The sequence below is a fragment of the Typha angustifolia genome, chromosome 12, assembly GCF_048772165.1.
Source record: "Typha angustifolia cultivar Huaian chromosome 12, ASM4877216v1, whole genome shotgun sequence".
NCBI lineage: Eukaryota > Viridiplantae > Streptophyta > Magnoliopsida > Poales > Typhaceae > Typha > Typha angustifolia.
The window spans coordinates 2,606,064-2,623,579 of NC_133250.1; the positions used below are offsets into that span (position 1 = coordinate 2,606,064).

Genomic DNA, 17,516 nt, shown 5'->3' on the forward strand with positions numbered 1-17,516 from the left:
CAAGATAATTTTCTTCCAAATATAAAAGGATAGGAAGATAATTTTAGAATATCCTTTAACAATATCCTAGGGGTTTATAGATTATCACAATTTTAGGGCACAATCTGTAAAGCAAAATGATACCAAGCCAAAACTCATGGGAACAAACTGTAATTAACCTTAATATAAATAACTTTCTTTGGAAGAACATGTCCAAGCCTTACATCTCAATGAAAATTGCACACCAACAATAACTTTTTTTCACTTTTACTCAATACTCTATCCCAACCCCAAAATCAAGACAGGGGAAATAAAACAAAAATGCATTATTCCTTTGCTCATTATAACAATTCTGCTTATTCTTGCAAATAGCTTCGGATGTTTCACATGAGGTATCCTCACTTACAGCACAACTGCTCATTTCTGTGTCACAAGCCGATTATAACCTAGACCCAGAATAATTAGAACCTCGTCTGTTCAAATGTTAGCTGACACCTACTGCAGCAGGAACTGGTTGAAGATCGATAGCGCTAAAGCACCGAGCACACAGAGTAGGATGCTCAATGACTGATCCAACTAGGGGTGAATAGTTCCAACACCTTTCACATTTCATACCGTCAGCACGAGTCACACCAATCCATAATTCGCCTATTCTTGAGTTACTATATTTGCCGGTGTATGTTATGTTTGATATGATTTCATCATTTAGTGAAGTTAAGATCTCAACCTGCAGAAGCACAGTAAAAAAAGAAGAAAAAGGTCTGAAAATGTGTATATGGAAGGAGATAAGTAATGCTGCAAAAGTGTCTTTGTACCTGAGAAGTTATAAATATACGATGCAGAGCGTCTGCATCATTAGTAGAACTGCACATTTCTTGTAATCGGGATGCAGTGGCACCATCTGCAGCCTGTAGATAAACCTTTGCTTCTAAGCTGGAGCCTATTAGCTTTCCAATTCGAGCATTCTCCAAAACTTTGTTCACTTCCGATCTCAACTACTCAATGACAAGGTTAAAATAAAATTAAGAAGTATCAAAGGATGGAACATTAAGCTATACTTGATTTTGTTCAATGATGAGGAAAGCTAATGTACCTCAAGAATCTGATTCCAGAAATCAACATCGTCAGCAGGTATTGAAAGCCATTTCCCATTTAGATCAGGCCACTTTAATTCAAAAACAAACTTTGCAATGGAACCATCTTCCATGACATGATCAAAAGGGAGATTTTGCCAGACATCCTCAGCCAAATGCGGTAAAATTGGAGCAATAACTTTGACAATGGAAAGAAGATGTGCAGCAAGTACTGTCTGACAACTTCTCCTTGTAAAGCTGAATTTACCCCTGCCAAACACACCACAAAAATATCATCAAAATTATACTCTCATTCATAGCATCTGGGCCACTGTCTCAAATAATCATAACTACTTCAAAGAAATAGAGGATTTTTATTTAATCTTTTTATGATAAATGGAAGCAGAAGTATGTAAAACTTGAGTAAATGCACTCTGAAGCCATATACCACCATTCTATACATGATTGTGTTTACCACCTTAGGAGCTACGGAGCTCAGATGTTGTATTCAAGGAATTACTCCACTCTAATCCTCAGATAATGCAAGTGTGTAAAGTTATGTGCTCAAGTAATGCAGTTTTTTTCAACCCCATTGTACTATGCCTGAAGTGTGTCACCTCTGTTCAAATATTTCATAGTTTAAAACTCTAGGAAGATGTATCAGATGTCCGGTGGCAATAAAGATCCTACTGTGCTTATATAAAGAGCTCAATAAATTAATCACACCAAATCTGTTCGTAGATTATGCATCTTGTTTTCTTTGAAGTACTCATTGAGGTGTATGAGTAAATTGCTTCACAATGATGCATAAAGGGCAAGGGGATTTATTAAGGGATACATCATGTGTGCTGATATAGGTGTATCCTTCAGGGATAGGATTTAAAACATTTCCAGACTTCAATTTTGATTTGAAAATTATTACCTCAACCAAAATAAATATATCAAAAGAAAAAAAGTTAATACATGGGGATCACAAACAGAGTCCAGCATGGCAAGGTATGATAGACAAAATCCTAGAAATATCAACTTATTAGAAGAATAGAGGACACAGGACTGGATGCAAGGAATTACTGGCATGCACAAAGTGATGCTAAGAAGACCTTACCCAACATAAAGTCGATCTTTGGCAACATCGAAATAAAAGTTGGATAGATCAACAATTGCAAAACGCTGTATGATCTGAGATAACAAAAAGAGAACAATGTTCAAAATTCAAAGGTATATGAATAATATACAAACTCAATATATGCAGAAGAGAAACACAATAATTTTAATTAAATTATGCATAAACATTCATCGATGCAGTCTAATGTGCACCATAAATGCACATCTCCTATACTATACTGGAAAATGAAATTTCTGTAGTACCTTCTAATCAATCTTACTGGCGCAGGGACCATTAAGTCAATCACAAGTTCCATATATGAGATAACTAATATAGCTAAACTCAGTCAAATTTATTATGAAGTTTCATCCAATATTTCCTAAGATTCACTATGTCAAGAAGTTTGTTTGCATGAATGTGATACAAAATTATAAAAATGTCTAAACAAAGCTTGAATATTTATCCATATTAGATCTGAAATTTCTTGGTGTAATATCAAGTAAAATTAAGGCATTAGGTGAATCATTTCAATGGGAGTACATAGATTTCAGATAACATGGAGAAGTAGCTAAAACATATATAAGTTCCATCATATTCTCTGCACAATCGAAAATTAGTCCTAGAGATTATTGCTTTCCTTATAAAATATTCGCAAAGGAATCAGTCATAACTTTTTAATATGAACTAAATTGACTCTGATCATAAGGTCCAATCCAACAGCCTTCTGACATGGAAACAAGTACAAAAGTAAGGAAAACATTTGGAGAAGTCTACTTGAACCAATAACTTACATGCAATACCAAACTTTATAATTTCTTTAATTTCATACATATCAATTTGGTTTAAACTTTATCATAGACTGGCAATAATCAATATAAATTATATAATTAACAAGAGTAAATTAAGACTCAATATAAAGGAACTCTTCTCAAGCAAACTCAACTTTTTGTATGGGTTAAGAAGTAACTAAAAACTAGACAATGAAATAAGTGGACAACTTTACGGTCCAGAATAATTGGAATACTATGAACAATTAACAAAACTTCCGGCAGAAATGAAATAATTAGAACTAGACAGACTTTATTTCTTAAAATATGCAAGTATCTGTGTGAATGATTGCAAGAAAAGTCCCTACAAATAAGCCAATATACCTGAAAGTTTTTGTAGAATTGATAGTTCTCATAGCTCTCCTGTATGCTATTCACAACATTCTCAAGTTGGAATAATGCGTATTTGTCAATTTTTGGAAGATCATCATATGAAACTGCATTTTCCGGCTAGAGAAAGACATGAACAAAAAAGAATGAGATAACAATATAATAACACTAAACAAGCATGTGTAATTAACAACTCTGTAAATAGAAAAATAAAGGAGTTACGTAAGTGAGATAAGAGAAACTCATAACATAATAGGGTGATGAAAACCTTCATTGTTGGACTTCTAAAATCACTAGATAAGTTAATAACTATAGTGTCCTTCTAATAAGGAATGACTTGCATTACTACCTAAATATATATTTATTCAAGAAACAATCATAAAGAACTAGTAGATCTACAATTCCTAATAACCAATTTGTTCCAAAATATTGAGGTAATATTATCAAAGATTAAATGAAAATGAGCACTACGGACAGTGATTAGAACCAATATGGATGAAAAATTAGGGCAAACATGAAGAGATGAAAATCAGGATATTTAAGTATCTTTCTACTCATGATTACAATCCATGATTTGGTAAACAAAAGAAAGATATATAGTAGACCACCTGAACATACTTTCCAGTCATGCAGATTTGACAGAAGAAATCTCAGCGTCCCTCTAAGTTTTCTATACATGTCAGATATTTGTCGGAGGACCTGCGGGCCAACCATTACATCACCAGTGTAATCAACACTAGAAACCCATAGGCGGAGAACATCAGCTCCATAGCCAGGCTCATCCTACAGTAGGATAAATAGCATTACAGTGTGCAGAAGAAAGAAGAAACTTACACTCTTTCAGAACTACTTCAAGACAAACCTTGGCATTTTTCCCTCCATTAATTATGATTTCTGGATCAACAACATTGCCAAGTGATTTGCTCATCTTCATGCCTTTCTCATCAAGTACAAACCCATGGGTTATAACACTTGAATAAGGAGCCTTTCCTAAAAGAGCACAGAGCAAATTCATATATTAGCAACTTACCATGGATCTTGGCAGATATACCAGAAAGAAAAGTAATATTAGCTTTGAAAAAAGGCTTAATTATGAAAAAGATCAAAAATACAATAAAAAAAGAGGGAAAAACAATAATTTGAATGAACAACAATTTAACAAAACAAGAATATTTTTGAATGAACAAAGCATAGAATGTCATGCCATCCTAAATCATATGCTTCGAATTATTCTAAGACAAGTGCAGACAGCTGAGCAGAAAGTATGAACTATGAAGATTCCTTATAAAGATTGGTCGCAAGAAATAGCCTTACTAAGGAAATGACAAAGATTCATATGTAATTACCTGTTGTGGCAATACTGGTTAACAAAGAACTTTGGAACCATCCACGATGTTGATCAGTACCTTCAAGGTACAAATCTGCAGGAAAACCAAGGCCATCTCTTTGTGCCAGGACTGCAGCCCAAGAGGAGCCTATGACAGATAAAGAAAATGATGCTCACAACTATCAACTTTTTGATGAGACTGCCATAGCAGAACACTAATACAAGAACAATTGCCCAAGAAAATGAAACTGTAAAAGGAAATAAATTAGAGTGACAGTACTGACATTAATACCTTTTTGTAAGTACTTACTTACATCTGATGCCAAATAGGAACCTTGTTTTTCATCATTTGGCTCAGAGTTCTCCTAATTGGCATCAGATTAATGATCATTAACCAATGCCCAACCAAATAACCAAACTAAGAATACTACCATGTCTCGTGCATTTAGATTGATCATGTTAGAAGGTTATAAGTATCGATCTCAAAAGCATGATTGGTTGCTTGAAAAAATGATATGTATTGGCCATATTAATTATATCGGCCTTCCATTTTGGACAATTTGGATCAAGAATTGGCCATATCGGCTAATCCGTTTGGGCGATACAAATTGGGATCAGTCGATACTTCAATCCATAGTTAGAACCTCCGATTCTTCTTTTTTCATATTAACATCTATGGTGATAGTATAAGTATGATGAAAGAGGCCTTCGGTGCTAGAGATCACATTAGTAGGGCAGATATCTCATAATGTTAGAAAATAGTGAGCACCACATAAATTATACCTGCACAGTCAACCTCTTTGCTTCTAATTACCATACTTGAATTCAGTACAAAATTGCATCTTAGGACTTCAAATTTATAGTATGAAATTTTTTTCTGCCTGTTCCATTCTAGTTCCGTCCATAATGGCAAGATGTGATCCAGTCTCTATGGCTTCCTAATATGGGGAAACAGCACAGTCACATCTATCTCGGTGTTACACTTAATCCAAGATTTCCTTTGTCATACTCAACAACCATAGTAAGTCATCTGGTTCTTATAGCCTTTTAACTTCTATCCTTGCATGCTCTACATGCAATTCACAAATTGATGACTATTGCAACGTTAACTGGCCCTGGTAGGTAGTTTCTAAAAATTCTATGAGAAATCCTTGTTGGTAAGAAAGAGTTCCGGTGTCTCATCCATGAAATGTAGTATGCAAATTTATTATTGCTACTCATGAATATCAACCATCCTTTACTGTTTATTAGCATATAAAAGCACTTCATCTATGAAATAATCATATGCCAACTGTAAAGGATATTACTGAGAATCATGGTCAAGTCTCACCTCATGTATCCTGGTGGCCTAACTTTGCCTTATGAAAACACTCGCATGGAAATAGGGTGAGGTTGTATATAGCTTCTCCTCTTCAGATCTTGAACTCGGAACCTAGTGCACTGATATGCATTCCTTCTGAGTGATATGGAAACTATCTCAGACTCACTGAAAATTTAGTAACACGCACCCCTAAAGGAATAATGAATTATATCCACAGATCTCCCCTTAACTTTCAGGTCATATTGTACTATGGTCATTTTCTGCCCTGACATGGACCACTTGATCGACAGTCTATAAATATATAAAAAAACTCAAATTAATCTTTAAATAAAAGAAAAATATTAACACGTCTAATTCAACTCTACCTTTAGACCTTTTTTTATTACTTTAAATACCTTCAAAGACTATCTTTGCATAGAAAGTCAGTTAGATAGATCTTAAAAGAAGTCAGACAGTAGGAAATATATGAACATAGGAAAAGGTAAGCATTATAACACAACCAAAAAACTTCCATTGATAATAAAACAAATTATCTCAACTATAGAACAACCATGTATCCTATTGCTGCATAAGAAGGTCAGCAAGGATGAGGCTACATGCACATAAAAGTAACCGGGGAGCAGTTTCTTTGATTGCAGCACTGCATTATGCTATATGTTATTACTAATAGTCTAATACATCAGTATGGATAATTGCTAAAATAAAATCCATAAACATTAAAATACTAAGGAAACAGGTAAGCTAAATACCGAAGAAAAAAAAAACACTATACGGAATAAAAGAATTATAAAATGGAAAAAGGAAATTTCTTACGAAGCAAAAAATAGGAATATATTAACAAGTCTTTCAAGAACTTCTAATTAGTGTCTATTAGGAAAAGAAACTGACGAACTAAATTTCTGCTCATTTTTCAGGACATCAAATAATTTAAAACATATTACCAGAGTCAAACCAAACATCCATTGTATCAGTCCCCTTCTGATAGTTAGAAGCTATGTCACGATATTTATCAGGAAGAAGTTCCTCTGTTGGCATGTACCACCATGCATCACTACCCTTTTTCGATACTATAACTGCACAAGAAAGAAGAGTTCCACTATAAGAAGCAAGACATGCTATATTTACTAGGGTCAAAGGATTGAAGTACAATAGATATTAAAACCAGTGGGCAACAAGTGTCAACTACAACCATTAAGAAGTACTGAAAGTCTAAACTAATAGGCATTAACTGTGAACCACAAGCATAAATAATGTTTTACAAGACAGCTGCGAGTTGCAGGTGATCACCCCACCACATTAGCCAAAGTGGAAGGCAAGAGTCAAGACAGTCTAGCATTTTATTAAAAATAATTATATATGATATATAAATATACTAATATAGCATATATAAACTTGTTAATAGCGCAATTCACAACATAACAACACAAGATCACAATACACAAATATGTATACTTATTTTATTAATGTCCGAATAATAAATAACCACTTTGTTCTAAAATAATAAATATGAAAACTGGCAATACAACCTTCTTTTATATTCTAAAGCAATTACTAATGTTCCCCAGGTCAAATCTATTTATATCCGAGCAAAATTTTTACTAAAAAAACTATCTTAACCAGTTTCAGCCAATACAGCCAATCCCAAAAACAAAATCAGTTACCATATTGATTTCAGGCTAGGATCGTGATCGGCTATGAGCCTATGAGCCTATGGCCAATCTAGGTCCATCTTACTGGAATCCATGGTATCAAGCTTTGTCTATTTAGCCCTTGATATGTGAATGCAAATGGATCAATGTCTGTAATATCACCATGCTTTCATCTTCGCTCTTTTCCTAAGGTTTGCCTCTTTGAGGCTATTGAATAGCATTAAGCAGGTGTGGTTGTACTACCAGGACTGCAAGCTTGGGTTTTTAGCTTCGCCAAGTTTCCACTCCAGAACCTCTATCAAGCGCAGAAAATGATGGTGGTTGACTCATCCTTTTGTACACCTTTTGTAGAGGTTCTTGAATAATTTATGTTTATTACAGATACTATCAAAAGAACAAGAAGGATGACCAAGCATTGGTTTTCTCATTACTTTGGTTATGGTAGCTTATCTACTTTTCTCATTTTATATACATTTAGGCTACACCAAAAGATAAGCCATAACCAAAATTAGTAAATAGCTTATAGGACCTGCGTAAATCAATGAGACACTCACTTGATTCTGAATAAATTTAAATACCTTCACCAAAAGAAAAAACAAGTATCATCATTCTTTAGTGGTAAAACTTACTCTTGATATGGTTCAATGTTTCTTCAGTTAAAAGTGGTTCTTTAGAGTCTATGTGATAGAAAACAGGAATAGGAACTCCCCAAGTTCTCTGCCGTGAAATACACCAGTCAGAGCGGCTGGAAGTCATAGCAACAATTCTGTTTTCTGCCTGAACACAAGTTATGCATGTCATTGAACAGCAAATAATCCTCATATATAATAGCTATGGAAAGTTGAAAACAAAAGGAACTGTCACAAATCTTTGGAACATTCTATATTTATATATATAACAAGCATTATAATACGTTCTTTAAGATTCTTGAATGGCAAACTAGTAAAATAACTTTGAACTTTTATAGAACTTACTGTGCTGGTTTAAAGAGGAACATTTAAGCATCTCTCAAAGAGACACTGATAGCTAGAAAAGACTTCATGGTTCTCATCTCCAAGGAAGAAGTCTCACCCTAAAATGCTTTCAATTCTACCTTTTCCAAATCATGTCTTAATAACTATTCCATCAGAAGTATGATCCTTGAGCACTTTTATGAAGCCATTTTCCTAAGGAAATATGGCCATAAAGAACAATAATTAACTGAGTTACACCATAATTTCCAAGGTACAAACACAATCTCCATGTCATCATATCTCGCAGCCTCAACAATGAGTTATAATATATCACTCAACATCAATTATGAATCACAAATTTATTAGTCCATTCTCCTTTAATTCATGTGTTAGCTTTCTCACTTGCCCTGAGAAGCTTTATTGTTTCTGAGAAGGTTTTTTGTCTCGATACAACCCCATGTAAACCATTGGCATGATAGGTGCCAAGTAGTATGGTTAGCATAACCCAAAGCCAAATAATTTTCTATTAGCCCAAATTCACTGCACTAATAGGCATGGATCTGCATAGGGGCCATGGGCATTAAGGCACTGTCATGGCAAATATATCGTCAACATGATAGTATCTACACTTAAAAGTTAATTAAAGGATGTGGGTTTAATAGTATAATCCAAAAATTCACCCTTGAATTGAAGACCAGTGCCTGAAAAAAATCCAGTAAGAAATTCGGAATTCGAATTTTATATCTTTATTTAGTTCCAGAGCTAACAAAGTTCCAGAACTTGATGGAGCTAGATCTTTATTTAGTTCAAAAAGTTTGATAATCAAGGAATCTTGCCAGTAGAAATTATCACCAGATTCACCACTGAACTTCCATGTAAACTTCACATGGAATGCAATTAACTAGTAAAAAGAGTTAAGGAGAAAGCTGCAGCAGTACCTGCGAAGGAATCCAAGCCACTTTGCTAATAGCATCCATAGCAGCATGACGAAAACCATCCACAGATGCAAACCATTGCTCAGTGGCTCTGAATATAGTAGGCTTTTTTGTTCTCCAATCATAGGGGTATTTGTGTTCTGCAAATCAAAGAAACAAATTACGTATAATAAACATTGGAAATTAACAAGAAAATATGCTAATCATTTACATCTGTACTCACTGTATGGCTCTTCCATAAGAAGTGACAATTGCTCATCCAGAAAGTTTGTGACAGCATCATTCCCAGCCCCAAGAACATTTAAACCATGAAATTCTCCAGCTTCTTCAGTAAATTTGCCTTCATCATCCACAGGTGAAAGTAGAGGTAGTCCATATTTCAAGCCAGTTATGTAGTCTTCCTGACCGTGGCCAGGAGCAGTATGAACAAGCCCTGTTCCAGACTCAGTAGTTATATAGTCCCCTCCTAGAACAACAGGGCATTCCTTGCCACTCACAGGATGAACATACCTGACACAGTGGTGGGAACTAACAATTAGCTTGTGAGAGCTGCCATCACTGAAGTGCAAGTTTGCACCTCCATAGAAGTTAACGACTGCCACTAATAACTAACCAAAGCATGACACAATGGAATATATGAGCAAAATTTATTTTTCCATATATGATCTGACCTGCAATTCTCCAAAGCTGATCCAGGAAAAGTTTTTCTAACCACAAGCTTCATGCCCCACTTAGATTCAAGTGTCGATACAAGCTCTGACGCCAATATGAGGAAAGGTTTCTCTTTCCCAGATTTGAAAATGCTGCCAAGTTTTATCTGTTTCCCTCCCGATGATGTTGATGCATTTTCCAGGATAGAGTGCATTTCAGCCACCACATAGGTAAGCCGTGAATTCACTGCAACAGCTGGAAGAAGGTAAAAAGTGTCAACAAACACAATAGCTATCTCTTTACTCCGTAAGCCGTTTCAGATAATGATAGAAATTACGAAGACAGAGTGATCATGCTTTTTGCAATTACAAACAAAACTGATGCTTCTCTCTGTTGCTATTGGACCAGGGGGTAATTCAACTTTCCAGACAAACCCCATGACAAAGAGGCATCATAAGATGTTGTACCCTGAGTACTAGGTGTAAAAATACAGCCATACAGGATGACCAAAGGAAACAGGGTGTTATTTTTGTGGCATAACCCATAAGGAGCAAAATCATAATGTGCAATCCATGACATAATTTTGAGTTTACATTAGACATCCATAGGACAATTCAGTGTTCAAGAATCAAGAGCACAAGAGTACATGGTCATCACAGTATCTCCCAAACTAGGTATGATGCATTGACAAGAACTTCCAAGTTAGCATACTAGAACAATCAACAATCCTAAGGAGAACTAATCTCGGTAAAAAAAATTTCTTGTCAATTTGCACATGATGAAGATTGTAGGGTCAAATTTCCGTTACCTACCTTTTGGAACGAAGACTTCCATGGGACTGATAAGAAAATAAAGGTTCCAGTAAATACCAAGCTAAATTTCAGAATGCCAACAGAATGAATGCATCATAAAAATTGAAAATCAGGATGTCATTCATGCGAGATGCTATCATTTTTCAATTGGTATATCTTGTAAGTCACAATAATAGTATATCTTGAGTGTATTGGTTACTTGGACTGTGTCCAGGTGCCTCCTTGTGATAAGGGGTTCACTCATCCCCAGAGTTGTCCCATGGGGAAGACACACATCCAACGCGATCTGCTAGTCCAGTGCTCCCAATCCTTGTCACACGTTAGGTTTGTACTATTTAATCAAATGACATCATAGCCCTTGGGATTGGGATGCTACAACCCCATGTCAGGGAGATATAACATTCAGTCCGGATTTTATATCAGGTCATTCGTTTTCCATACCAGATATGGGTATATGGCCACCTAACATATCAGTAATGCAATCCACCCTCCATATACCCCAAACAGATATCATCTCACTCCCTTGCTCTAGGAGTAGCTCCTCTAATCAAATGGCTCCACTGATAATTTGATTAATTTCATGAAGCAAAATTAAGCACAATTATCTCACCAGCATTTGCCGGGATAGTCCACGGAGTTGTTGTCCAAATGGCTAAGCATATGTTTGGAAAAAATTCCTCCAATAAGCCATTTGAAGATGGAGGTGGACTTATAATCTTGAAACCAGCATATATACTTTTTGAGATGTGCCCTTCAGGATACTACAAAAGGAAAAAAAATACATGAGTGAAGAGAAACATGTGCACATCTATGACAAGCGATAAATAAATCAATTATGTACATTGTATACCATATGCTCATTCATTTATTATTATGGACAAAATTGAGATACATAAAGATAACTGGAGAGGATTATCAAGCACCAAGTTTTTGTCTTCGACATGGTATTCCTTTCTATTACAAACTCACTTTTGTAGACTGGTCATACAAATCCTATAATTCCAGGATCTGTTTGGACATTAAGTGCTCAGCTTGGAATAAAAACATGATAAGCACTTCAGATATATAGTATTATAAATGTTATGACAAAGTGCTCAGCTTGGAGGAAAAAAAAACAAAAAGTATTAAATATGATTTTTGAAATTTGAATTGAGAAACACATTATTTTGCATAAAGAATATGGTGCTATGAAATAGAAAATGAAAAGGTAGATTTATTGTCTGAACTATTACCAATCCAATTTGCAAGTTGATCAAACAAAAGCAACATAGTTCAAGAAAAAAGAAAAGCACTTATCATAAAGGAAAAGACGTACACTTATATGATTCCACATCTCTTAAAGATAAAGGGTTCCTTCACTTAACTCCAATACATGAATCATCATACTTTACTAAAAAGTTGTCTACTGTCTCAGTTACCATAAAATTTGTAAAATACATATAAATTTCATCTGGCCCTTCTAAGCAATCCATAATATACCTCCAACTCGGCCTCTGCAAGAGCTGTACGTGAGGATGGACTCCAATGGACAGGTTTCCGTCCTCTATAGATATATCCTCTCATGGCCATTTGACCAAACACCTCGATCTGCATAACACAAAGAACAAAATTATTGCTGAAAATATCACAAAGAGGTACGTGGACTGGACCATGTAAAGGACATGGTCTACTTTCTCCTAAATCAACTTAAGCATAAGAATTAAGAACTATGGTCACACATAGATCTGCTGTATATAGAGATGCTAGTGACATGCTTAGAAGTAATAACTCAAGGAGTATATGCTGATAGCATGCAAGTCAAAATAGGCAAGTAAATTAGGCTATGGAAAAAAGTAAATACCTTCCTATTTGTTCCATCAGCTTGAACAGTAATAGCACTTGTAATCAAGGTTCTAAATACCAATATCAATATTGGTCATCAGAGAAAATATCACATATCAACTATAACGGTCCTATAGGCTAATTCAAGTTTTCGACCACTATATCGGTTATTCTGTTAATCTGTTTTAAATTTTTTTTTAATTACTCAAATTTTAAAACATGATATAGAACTTAGGGAAATACTAAAGTTTAGAACAATGATAGAAAAATAAGAAATTTTAGATTAATCAATTTATCATGTAAGTAGCAACTTAAATTGAAGAACGAAATTACTGACTACAATATTAAATTTTAGGTAGAGTCAATAAATATTTAAGCTCATTGTCAACGTCAACTCTGCGACAGAGACAACAAGAAGCCGTACCAACCTCTGCAACAGAGGTGAGTGAAGGAGTTGGTAAAAGAAAAGGTAAAAAATGGAGAGACAAAAAGGCAACAAAAGTTCGGGAGAAGGGAGAGAGGATAAAAAAGAGACGAAGACGTAAACCAAGACATCAATAATTGATGGCCTGAGTTTGATACATGCCAAATTCAATTTATGATCCCAACCCACATCTAGCCCGCGTTGAAGAAAAAATTTAAAATTAGTCATACAATAATACTGGGCCAAAATCAAGAGAAAACCTAGTTCCAGCCTTGTTTCAGTTCAATAATTGCTAAGGTATCAGTATCCCTTAATACTTCAAGTATTCAAAACCATGCTTGAAATAGAATTGCACATTAGGGATATAATTATGTTAGGAAGGTTTCTCTACTAGTTAACAATGCACCTGTCACTAATAATGATCGAGAATATTTAGATCTATGCATGCAAACTAAGAATATAGGGAAACATCTACATCTACTAATCTTGTTCAAACTTGTAATTACTTAAACATGAAAACCATCATGTAATTCTCAACAGTCCAAAAGAAGCAGTAGGAAGCAGTGGAAATGAGCTACCAACCTGAGCAGCTTCATATTCTGGAGAAAGGGTTAAGTAAGGATTCTCCCAATCTGCCCATATTCCATAGCGCTGCAAAATGCAAATATTACAGGTCAATAAACACTAAACCCTAAACAGAAATGTCCAGTGATTAATTTATCAGAGACATTCAATTAATATAAGCAACTCCTATGGGTATATTAATAGGAAATTTAAGATAAAAGAACAATTCGATACAAAATTCATATAACTCATTACATATACCCATTTTTCAATAAAAGAATAATGCAAATTGACCTTGAAAGATTTCATCTGGATGTTAACAGTCTCTTTAGCAAATTTGGCAGCTTTTTGTCTTAACTTTAATGGTGTCAGCTCCTTCCGTGCATCTTGATTCATTGACTGCAAAACTAAAGCAACAAAGGATGTTCCTTACCTAGTTAGATCATTTATAAAAGTTAGAGAAGGGGAAAAAAATGTAGCAGAGGTCCAATAGGGAGTTGTCATACTCCCTGCTAGTGAGGCAGCATTGGAAGAAAAAGAAAAAAAATTCAGCAACCCATACTAAGAAATGATATGGAAGAATCACAACAGATATTTTACGTCAATTATAGTAAGATTTTTAAGTTGTGGTGTGCACAGTACAATTGGAAGACTAGGTCAGACAGTCAGATATCCAACGCAAACTCCCACACATGTTTTGCAAATTCAATGCTAAAATCCTAGAGAAAGACAAGAAAAAAAAATGATATCAAATTCCATTTCAAACCCACAACATTGTAGAGATGGGTGAAAGCCTCACACGAACCAGATTCTCCTTGCCCTAGTCTGCAATCAGGGGTTAATCATGTTGTTGTTATAGTCGCTATGATATACTTATATATAGGCATGATAAATTAATCAGTAGACAAATAGAAGAAAACATGAAATAATATTCCAAGTTTCTCAAGAAATGGAAGGTGACGTAATTAATTCTTGGTTAACAAACATAACTGACAAAGATGCTTAGACGCATTAATAATTGGTGTCTTTCGAAATCAAAGAATTGATGCGTCACTGTTTATCAATTGGTGAGTGGTAGAAATAGAAATAATATCAATGTTTCATATTTCATATCTTATTTATGTAATGACAGTTCACAACACTACTGGCTTCCTAGATTATTCGTGGCAGTTGCCAACAAGTACAAACATAAAAGCTTTGGAAGAAGTCGGCATTGATTAACATACAGAGTAAACTGAATAAGTACTGCATGAACTGTACTTGCCTTTTAGTTCTATTGGGAGACCATGGCAATCCCACCCAGGCACAAATGAGATCTTATGGTTCTGAAGAAGCTGCATCAAGAAGATAATTTGCAGGCAACAAAAGATAAAGATCGTAAGAAACTGAAGACACCTTAAGTCAAGAAAGGCATACAATTAAGTATAACAACAGAGATACATAATATAAATAAGGATGTTCTTCGACCATTAAAATATTAGAACCAATTTTATCACTGAAAACAAGAAATATCATATTTGAATTTTGGAATAACATTTAAGCAGGAAATGATTGAAAACTGCTATTCAAGTTTCACCATTTGACAAAAGAAAGAAAGAAACATATTCCTACATGTGCTACATCAAATAGAGCCTAAAAACCAACAAATGTTTCAACAACCTTGCCCTGATGTCCACTTCCTCCCAAAAAGTAAATATATTATCAATAAGACAACAATCATGAGCACAAAAATCCATGGATCCTAGTTTCGACCGATTTCAAGTAGGATCGGCCAAACCTGATCCAATTCGGGTCAGGATCGGCCATATCAGCCAATCACACCCAAGACGGTACAGGTAAGAGAGAAAGAGAAGGGGAAAGAGAGAGGATGAGAGAGACAAAGAGAGAGAAAGAGAGAGGGTATGGGAGAGGGAAAGAGAGAGAAAGAGGGGGAAGAGAGAGGGAAAGAGAGGTCGGAAGAGAGAGGGAAAGAAAGATAGTCTTATTAGATATGGGTGGCCGATACATATTGTTTTTCTGAACAACTTTTACCAAACCCAATGCCGAGTTTCAGAACATTGCAAAAATTTGCCATTAATACTGACGAGGGAATCATAATCTAATAAAACCAGGAAAAGCTTCCAATGTTGTATCTCATTTGTGGGTTTCATGATGAAAATGCATAGTCCTCAAAATGTTCATCTCTTAATCACTGTATGTCGGGTGGCATGGAGAAAAAGAATCGAAAGATGAAATGTCAAGTATAGAAAGGACAATGTATAGAAATATAAATTGTATCCTATACTAGGGTATAAGCTACCCTTGGCATTGAAAGAATTTTTGTGCAGGCTCAGCAAGAAAACCACAAAAAACTGTGTGCTAATATTGAACACCAATTACAGTATGACCTATGAAGCCTTTCCATTTCAGACAAGAGAAATTGCACCAAACATCTGATTGCACAGAAAGAAACGTGTTCACAGACAAACATTATCATACAAATTATTGAGTTTTTTTTTAAAAAAATGTATTAGAAGACAACAAGTACCTTGTAGCGATTAATAATATCCTTCAAAATTTTATTTAAGGCGTGCCCCATGTGCAGATTGCCATTGGCATAAGGCGGACCATCATGAAGAACAAAGCTACCCTGCTCAAAAATTAATTATCAAACTCCATCCAACCAATATCATCCTATTTCGTGTAACCATACAAATCAAACATATTCCATGGTACCCCAGTATTCTTCTCCGCTATCCTCTTGAACACTTGGTTATCCTCCCACATCTTCTGAATCTCCGGCTCTCTCACCACAGCATTTGCCCTCAATCCGAACGACGTCTTGGGCAAATCCACCGTGTGCTTATACCTCCCTTCGTCTCGCTTCCCGCCTTCACCAATACCAAATTAAATCAGCAACCCAACTATCATTCCTCTCAGGAACACCAAAAATTTAAAAAAGAAACCCTGAAATTCTATTCAAAATCAAAAAACTCTAAATGGGTTACACCTTCCGCCGCCTTCTTGGCCGCCATTATCGGCCCACGAGCTCTTCTCTTCGAAGCGGGTCCCAGAAACCCATCGTTGACATCACTCGAGAAGGGCCGAGAGAGAAGAGGCGGCCTACCAAGAGCAGCTCTTCTCATAGGAAAAGGCGCTCTTTTTGACGTTGCCTGAATCAAAAAACCATAAATGAGAGGCGAGAGAGAGAGAGGCAGAGAGACAGAGAGACAGAGAGAGAGAGTACTAGGCATGAGGAGGCTCGGGCGGCGAGCGTAGCTTCACCGGAAGTGAGCAGATTCGAGGAGGAAGCGGCGGCCTTGAGGAGAGAGGCGGCATCCATTCAACCGGGGATGAGCGTTACCGGACTCACGAGGTGAGCAAGTTGCAGCGAGCCATGGCCGTACCGCACTGGCTTCGAAATATATTAGATGGGGGATGGGGATAAGGAGAGGAACAAGAGCTTCTTCTTGACCTGAAAAAAAATTGTTTAAAAAAATGTTAAATGAGCCGAGCTATTCTTTTTATAATCAATTAGATGTGATCATCGGACGGGTCGGGTCGAAATCAGGCTAAGCTTTTTGGGTCATTCGGGCTTAAATAGTTGTTCGCAGTTTTACCATCAATCACTCAGGTCGAGTTAGAATATTTTAGCTCGTTACCGTCCACTAACCCATTAGATATTACGTTTGGGCTGAATTTAATGAGCTTATATGAAGATATTTTAGTTATATTTTATGCGAATATACTTATATATTGATATAGT

At 35.6% G+C, this 17,516-nt stretch overlaps 1 protein-coding gene across 3 annotated transcripts; it reads right to left on the minus strand.

Annotated features, from left to right (window-relative positions):
* Nucleotides 1-134: 134 nt before the first annotated feature.
* On the minus strand, nucleotides 135-17,229 carry LOC140771824 (isoleucine--tRNA ligase, chloroplastic/mitochondrial). 3 transcript variants are annotated; one of them, XM_073113578.1, is made up of 22 exons: nucleotides 17,036-17,229; nucleotides 16,761-16,923; nucleotides 16,487-16,641; nucleotides 16,299-16,400; nucleotides 15,036-15,105; nucleotides 14,066-14,178; nucleotides 13,790-13,858; nucleotides 12,442-12,549; nucleotides 11,573-11,723; nucleotides 10,171-10,405; nucleotides 9,723-10,009; nucleotides 9,503-9,639; nucleotides 8,241-8,388; nucleotides 6,904-7,035; nucleotides 4,661-4,789; nucleotides 4,177-4,304; nucleotides 3,933-4,097; nucleotides 3,309-3,434; nucleotides 2,158-2,231; nucleotides 1,073-1,322; nucleotides 795-974; nucleotides 135-706 (listed from the first exon to the last, which is right to left on the minus strand). In XM_073113578.1, the coding sequence occupies exons 1-22, from the start codon at nucleotides 17,087-17,089 to the stop codon at nucleotides 464-466; spliced, it is 3,219 nt and encodes a 1,072-aa protein (XP_072969679.1). In that variant the 5' UTR covers nucleotides 17,090-17,229; the 3' UTR covers nucleotides 135-463. The 3 variants fall into 3 exon arrangements, with proteins under 3 accessions (XP_072969679.1, XP_072969678.1, XP_072969680.1); XM_073113577.1 differs by having other exon boundaries at nucleotides 16,998-17,229; XM_073113579.1 differs by lacking the exons at nucleotides 16,487-16,641; nucleotides 16,761-16,923; nucleotides 17,036-17,229 and having other exon boundaries at nucleotides 14,066-14,170; nucleotides 16,299-16,368.
* Between the last annotated feature and the right edge of the window lie 287 nt (nucleotides 17,230-17,516).